The sequence below is a fragment of the Penaeus chinensis genome, chromosome 3, assembly GCF_019202785.1.
Source record: "Penaeus chinensis breed Huanghai No. 1 chromosome 3, ASM1920278v2, whole genome shotgun sequence".
Lineage (NCBI taxonomy): Eukaryota > Metazoa > Arthropoda > Malacostraca > Decapoda > Penaeidae > Penaeus > Penaeus chinensis.
Window position 1 is genome coordinate 38,764,102 of NC_061821.1, and position 8,685 is coordinate 38,772,786.

The 8,685-nt window shown below is 33.0% G+C and overlaps 1 protein-coding gene across 1 annotated transcript in view; it reads right to left on the reverse strand.

Annotated features, from left to right (window-relative positions):
• LOC125041402 overlaps nt 1-8,685 on the reverse strand; it is a 332,441-nt gene that overhangs the window by 34,395 nt on the left and 289,361 nt on the right. The window contains exons 9-10 of the mRNA XM_047636328.1: nt 2,498-2,669; nt 1,602-1,715 (exon numbers count right to left, since the gene is read on the reverse strand). Coding sequence (XP_047492284.1) covers nt 1,602-1,715; nt 2,498-2,669 — 286 coding nt within the window. The remainder of the gene's footprint in view (nt 1-1,601; nt 1,716-2,497; nt 2,670-8,685) is intronic.

Sequence of the window (8,685 nt, forward strand, 5' to 3'; positions counted from 1 at the left end):
TAGAGAAGGCATGATGGGTACTAGAGAAATTGTGATAAATCAGTCAATGAGTTAACTACAGTGACGCACACTCCTATTATCTGGGGGCTTCGTCTCCTTGGGCCCCGCATGATCACGAAAGTCTTCTCCTGATAATATCCTGTCAAGAGAGAGTCTAGGCACATACACAGACATTCAGGAGGCTTTTCCACCCAAGATTGCCTATATAATATTGCCAGCCCCATCCACCGTATTATATGTCATTCCGCAAAGTGATCAGATTAGATTTCCCCACAACCCTAAGCATTATGATGAACCTGATTTGAATTTCAACCACTTTTCTCTTGCTCCAGCTAGGTGATTATCTATATACGATTTAATAAGATCTATTAGACCCCGGATTCGTGTTTATGATCGCGTCAAGTTCAAATCGACTCGTTCGTTATAACAGCGACCGGAGTTTGCACCATTTTCTTGAGGCGCTGGAGGGGCCCGCACGCGGAACTTCCTCTCCCTCTATTGTCTTTCTTTTTAATTTGCTTCGGAAAAGGTATAGATTTTTCCTATTTTCTTAGATGGTACGGGCAGATAGATAGATAGATAGATAGATAGATAGAGAGAGAGAGAGAGAGAGAGAGAGAGAGAGAGAGAGAGTGAGTGAGTGAGTGAGTGAGTGAGTGAGAGAGAGAGATGAGAGAGATGAGAGAGAAGAAGAGAGAAAGAGGAGAGAGGAAAGAGAGATGTGTGTAGAGAGAGACGAGAGAGAGAGTGAGAGAGAGTGAGTGAGTGATGGAGTGATGTGAGTGATTGTGATTGTGATGTGAGAGAGAGAGAGAGAGAGAGAGAGAGAGGAAAGAGAAGAGAGAGATGTGAGTCGAGAGGAGAGAGAGTGAGAGAGAGTGCAGAGAGAGAGATGAGATGAGAGAGAGGCGAGGAGGAGAGAGAGACGAGAGAGAGAGAGAGGAGAGAGAGGCAGAGGGAGAGAGAAGAGAGAGAGAGATAGGAGAGAGAGAGAGACTGAGGAGAGAGAGCAGAAGAGAGAGAGGAGATAGAGAGAGTAAGAGAGGAGAGAGTGAGAGACGAGAGATGAGAGAGAGTATGAGAGAGAGAGGAGAGAGAGCGAGAGAGAGAAAGAAAGCGAGAGGGGGAGGAGGGAGAGAGAGAGAGAGGAGAGGAGGCGGAGAGAGAGGACGATGAGAGAGAGAGGAGAGAGAGATGAGAGAGAGAGGAGAAGGAGACTGATGAGGACTGAGAGAGAGAGAGAGAGAGAAGAGAGAGAAGAGAGAGAACGGGAGAGAGAGAGAGAGGGAAGAGAGAGAGCGAAGAGTCCAGAGAGATCAGTGAGAGAAAAGTAGGAGAATGAACCAATGAAGCATTGGGGAAGGGCACAGCGGGCACAAATAAGAAGAGAAAACCGGATGGGGAGCACGAGAAAGAGCGTGAGAGAGATAAAGCAGAAGACGAAGAAAGAAAAAGGAGAGAGAGTGAGCGACGAGAGAGAGAGAGAGAGCGAGAGAGAGAGAGATGAGATCGGAGAGAGAGAGAGGATGAGAGAGAGAGCGAGAGGAGTGCATGATCGCACAAAAACATGATTGGGACCAGCCACCCAACCAGCCACAAACAAGAGCCGAAGTTCTGCGTTAACTCTTCTGACTTAACAATGGCATGGGGAAAAGGCTTTGCAATTTGGAGCTGCGGGTTAGCGTCGTTCGGTTTTCGCAAGTGAAATCCGGGCTCTTAGGATTTTATAGAGATAATCAGCGTTTAATACCGTTGCCGAGAAACCTAAAGCGTTCAGCTTCTTTTTTTTGTGCGTGTGGATCTCCTTCTATTACTTCTTCCTTTTTTCTCTTCTTCATTTTCTTTGTTCTTTTCTTTTATTTTTTTTTTTTTCAGGTCCTTTTTTCTTCTTGTTTCGTTCTCAATCCGCCACTGAATGTAAGGCCCAAAAAGCTAAAGGGGACAATTTAGGCTTTGTGGCCTTTCTGTTTGCTTTTGTGTGTGCGTGTGTGAAAATAAAATGTACATACATACATAAATGCCGCCACACACACACACACACACACACACACACACACACCACACACACACACAAACACACCACACAAAACACACAAAACCACACACATTACACACACAAACACCACCAACACACACACACACACAAACACACCACAACCACACACACACACACACACACACACACACACACACAACACACACAATACACACACAAAACAACACACACACAACAAACACACACACACACACACAAACACACTCACACACACAAACACCTCACACATACACACACAAACACACACACACACAACACACAAACCACACACACACTCACACACAAACACATCACACACACTCACACACACACAAACACACACACACACACACACTCACCACACAACATACGACATATATGTGAATATCCAGTTTAGATATGGAGATTACATCTAGCAGTCATTTTCGGGAGCTTTTTTTGTGTTTCAAACGCCCCCAGCACTCGGTTCCTTTCGCCCAACGAAGGCTAGCACGATATTGGCCCCCATAGTAGAGGAAGGCATGATGGGTACTAGAGAAATTGTGATAACATCAGTCAATGTGTTAACTACAGTTACGCACACTCCTATTTTCTGGGGGCTTCGTCTCCCCTGGCCCGCCATGATCAAAGAAGTCTTCTCATGTTAATATCCTGTCAAAGAGATAGTCAAGGCACATACACAGACATTCAGGAGGTTTTCACCCAAGATTGCCTATATAATATTGCCAGCCCCATCCACCCCCATATTATATGTCTTTGCAAAGTGATCAGATTAGATTTCCCACAACCTAGCATTATGATGGAAACCTGATTTGAATTTCAACCACTTTTCTCTTGCTCCGGCTAGGTGATTATCTATTACGATTTAATAAGATCTATTAGACCCGGATTCGTGTTTATGATCTCATTTTGCGTTCAAGTTCAATCGACTCGCCCTCCCTTCGTTATAACAGCGACCGGAGTTTGCACCATTTTCTTGAGGCGCTGGAGGGGCCGCACGCGGAACTTCTCTCCCTCTATTGTCTTTCTTTTTATTTTGCTTCGGAAAAAGGTATAGATTTTCTCTATTTTCTTAGATGGTACGGGCAGATAGATAGATAGATAGATAGATAGATAGAGAGAGAAGAGGAGAGCGAGAGAGAGCGAGAGAGAGAGAGAGTGAGTGAGTGAGTGAAGGAGTGAGTGAGAGAAGAGAGAGAGAGAGAGAGAGAGATGAGAGAAGGGAGAGGAGGAAGAGACGAGATCGAGAGGAGAAGAGAGAGAGAGAGAGAGAAGGAGAGGGAGAGAGAGAGAGAGAGAGAGTGATGAGTGAGTGAGTGAGTGATGGAAAGTGAGTGAGTTGAGAGAGGGAGGGATAGAGAGGAGAGAGAGAGGAAAGAGCGGAGAGGCAGAGGAGAGAGGAGAGAGAGAGACGGACGGATAGAGAGAAGAGAGAGAGAGAGACGATGAGAGAGAGAGAGAGAGAAGAGAGAGAGAGAGAGAGAGAGAGAGAGATGGGAGAGAAGAGAGAGAGAGAGAGAGAGAGAGAGAGACTGAGAAAGACAGAGAAGAGAGATGAGAGAGAGAGGAGAGCAGTGAGGAGAGAGACGAGAGAGAGATGAGAGGAGACGGAGAGAGAGAGAGAGAGAGAGAGGGAGAGAAAGACAGGCAGAGAAAGAGAGAGAGAGGAGAGAGAGACTGAGAGAGAGGAGCGAGAGAGGAGAGAGAAGAGAGAGAGAGAGAGAGAGCGAGAGCGAAAGATAATCCCAGAGAGAGAATGAAGCGTTTAAGAAGGCCTTCATTCTGTTCCAACACAGCCATTCATCAGCGAGCAAGGAGCCTCCCAACCGTCACATTGCCACCCCGGTTCTCTAAGTCGATAAGCGGAACTCAGTGCTCTCAACACGAGGTCATAAAACTAGTAAATAGCTGGCGACATCTGCAGCAACACCGAGAGAGGAGAAAGAGAGAAGAGAAAGAGGGGGGGAAAAGAGAGAGAGAGAGGGAAATAGGTTAGTAAAGATAACCCCCAAAAAGAAAAAGTGGCCAAGAACCCAAAATTAACCCCAAAAACTACAAAAAAAACAAATCCTAAGCCTTACACCACACAAACTAAACACGGACAAAATTAAATAATTAAAAATTAATATAATTAATATAATATTAAATAATATATATAAAAATTTAATAATATTATATATAAAATTTTAATTATTTATTATATATATACACATTTACATAATATTATAATAATAATATTATAAAATAATTTAAATTTTATTAAAAATTTTTAACCATTTACTTTTTTAATAAATATTAAATATATATACTATAAATATAAAATATAAAATATTATATTTTTAAATTTTTATTTTATATAAATTTTAATAAATTATTATATATATTAATATTTTATTTATTATTTTTTAAATAAATACATTTAATATATATATATTATTTTAAAATAATAAAAAATTTTTATATAAAATTTTAAAATTTTAAAATAATATAAAAAATATATTAAATTATATATTAGAAATAATTGTAGTATGTATTAGTATAATATGGATTATTAAAATATAAAATTTTAAAAAATATAATATAGATAAATATTATATAATAAATTTTATCTATATTTATATACCATATATATATCCATACAATATATTTAAAAAAATTATATATATATTTTTTAATTATATATTTTTATAAAGTTTAAAAATTTAAATAGATATATATAACACATATCTTAAAACATATACTACACCAACATTTGCCCGAAAAGTAAACCCTACATTTTTGAGCAACCTGGTCTAGGAGAGCCCGGGTAAAAGCAGAGAAAAAAATTTTTAAATGAAATTTATCAAAACTATCGTAAATCGATGCCAGCTTTCCTCTCTCTCATTTTAACTTAACTTTTGTTACCGATTCCCCAAAAGAAAAATTTGTTGGGAACTTTCCATATTCCGTAAAATTCCCTTTTAAAACTGCGGCGTCCCGACCTTCATACGGAAAATTAATTTTCGGGAATGACAATGAATATCTTTCCAAATAAAATCTCCTACAGGTTAGGGGCACACAGAAATCACGGGCCACAACACACAGACAATAACACACCACACACAACACAAACACATTTAATACGTTTATCTGCTGTCCCCCATCATCTGTCTATCAAAATCCTTCTGCCTTTATATATCTGTTATCTATTTGCTATCTATTTTATGCTTTGTCATCTTCTTATCTTTTATTTTTATATGTATATACACAACACCACATACTACCTACATACAACAACATAATATGTATATGTATATGTGTAGTAACTTTTTACATATATCATCTTATCATTTTAAAATTATTATAATATATATATTTTAATATATAAAAATATATATATAAATTTTAAATATATAATATAATATATTATAATTATATATATAAAAATGTATTAGATTATGTATTTAGCATTTACATATATGTAATATATATAAAATATTATTTTATAAAATATAATATATATATATAATATATATAAATTTTTATTATATATATGGAATTTAAAAGTATAATATATATTTATGTGAATTTAATATAAATTTTTAAATAAAAATAAAACACAACACACACAACAAAACAAAACACACCACACACACACCACATACACAAACACACAAACAACACACACACACACACAAAACCCACACACAAAAACCACACACAAAACACACAACAAAAACACACATTATATAATTAAAACACACCACACACACACATATGCACACAAAAACCACCCACACACACAAAAAAAACACACCACCCACACCACACTATATATATGTATGTTTATGATCACAAAAACTTAATAGCATACATACTCCCAAAATTACATAAATTTTTTAAATATATATACATATAAAATTTTTTTAAAAATTAATTAAAATTATATTTTTAAAAAATTAATATATACAACACAAGACACACACACAAAAAATTTTATTATATATAAAAATTATATATTTTAATATATATATATAAATTTTAAATATAAAACAAAAACAAAAAATACACAACACACAAAAAACACACACACACACACATATAAAATATATAAATATATATATATAAAAATTATGTATATAATATGCATAGATAAATAATATGTATGTATTTATATATATATGTTATTATAAACTGCCGAAATGGTCAAGGGTTAGGCATGGATTGTTACCTCAGCCCCGATCAAACGTTGGAAAACGCAGATTTTGAGAAGCAAACCAAGTGTCGTGGGGAAGTCACGGCGTGGTAAAATTTTTAGCGGGTTTATTAGGGAGGCACCCAATCAAGTAAGGGACACAAAACCTATCCCCTCAAAAATAGTAATTGAAAAGGGCCTAAGCCCTTTTGGCCCTGTTGAAAAATAAAATATATATGCACATATACACACCCCCCCCCCATATATATAAACATATATCCGTGATATATCCAGAAAAATTTTTTATCGCCCACAAGTTCAGTGGGCACTTTCCCACCGTTAAATTCCGTGAGAACCATGACTGAATGATTCAGAAGGCGGCTCTCGCACCCTTCTGCAACGGGGCTACTTATGGGCGCGTGTTATCTGAGTGGTTGGTTAAATTAGTTGGTGTTACTTGCTTATTCTTATTGCTTTCATTATTATTGTTTTGACAGTATTAATAATACAGATTATTAACTAAATAATGACTTAATGCCCTAATTATTAGCGAGTCTTTTGATTGTTACGTTTTGCGTGACATTTACTATCTTTATAAATTTCTCATAACAACCACATACGTATTAGAGTGCTGTAAACAAGAATTAGATATCCAGAAAAAAAATGAGACAATACAAATACGAAACGTGGTGCGCAGATTTCTGTGTGAAAAATTATTTGTGGTAGGCTGAGAAACAGGCCTAGTGGCGCTCTATGCAAGGCCAGTAATACCTGTCTAAACTATTTGTCATTTGATTTGGTTGCACAGAGAAATATCTTCATTAAAAAAAAAAAAAAAAAAAAAAAAAAAAAAAAAAAAAAAAAAAACGATAAAAGTGTTGAAAGTGTGGCAGGCAATTTTGTTTACAATGTTGCGGACTTAATTTTACCCCAATTTTAAATTTTTTCATCATTTAATTTATTTTTAAAAAATAAAACAGTTTTGTTCTTTTATCTACTGAAATTTGTTGGGGATGCAAGGCCCCTCTTTTGTTTTTTTTGAATTTAATGAAGAGTAAAAGTAATCTCGCAGAGTCTTGCGAGTGAAAAATTGGTGTGGAGCAGATTTACTTATATTCTCGTACTTAATTCGTATTCATCTCTTAATTTATCTTAAATTTTCGATCATCTGGATAATGAACAAAAGTTATGTTGAAACATTCACGTGCATTTAATAATAAATTTTGAATTGATATGGATAGACATTAACATAATAATTGAAATGAATGATTATTGTATAATATAATATAATTTTAAACCCAAATAAACATAAAGAAAAAAAATACTGGGGAGACAATAATGTATGAAAAGAATAACAATAATGCTAATAATAATAATAATAAAAATGATATGCAAAAAAAGGAACTATGAAGACAAAAATGATAATTTTTGAAATAAAATAAAAAAATAAGAGATAATATAATGATATAATAGGATAAGGTTAAACAAAAAAACAAATGAAAACATAATAACAACCCAAAAAATTAAAAATAAAAATAAAAAATAATAATAATAAAAGATAATAATAATAATAAAAAATAATAATGAAAATAACAAAATCATAATAATTATTTAAAATTTTGAAAATAAAAAAGATATTGAAAATAAATAATGATATTGAGAGATAATAATAAAAGGGGAAAATAATAATAATAATAATAATAATAATAAAAAAAAAAAAAATAATAAAAAATAATGATAACAAAAAAATATAAAATAAAAACATAAGTAATAATGATAATGAAATAAAAACAAAGTTTTTAAAATAAAAGGTGATGAAACGTTAAAAAATAAGTATAATAGTAATGATTAAAAAAATAAATAAAATAATTAATAATAAAAATAATAATAATAATAATGAAAAATAAAAAAAAAGAACTGTTAGATAATAAAAAATAACATTTGATAATTTTTAAAAAATAAAAATTAATAATAATAAATAATAATAATAATAATAATAATATGATAAAAATAAAAATAATAAAATAAAAATAAAAAAATAACAACAATAATAACAACAATAAAAAATAATATTGATAAAAAACAAAATATAATAATGAAAATAATGAGAGGTAACAAAATAAATATATAAGGAAATAATAATAACCAAAACACAGCAAAATACCGAAAATAACAAAAAAAATAACAAAAAAACAACAACAACAACAACAATGTAATAATAATAAAATTAAAAAAATAAAATGATAATGAAATAATAAAGAAATAAAAAAAAAAATATAATAAAATTATTATGAAAATAATAACGATAAAAAAAATGATAAAACAAAATAAAGAAATAATAAGGAGATACAAATGATAAAATAAAGGTATTATATGATATATTTTTTATTTAATTATTGTTTTATCATTTTTGCATTGATATCATTATATATCATCATACCCCCCAAAGATTACTGTAAACTCTCCTCCAGTATCA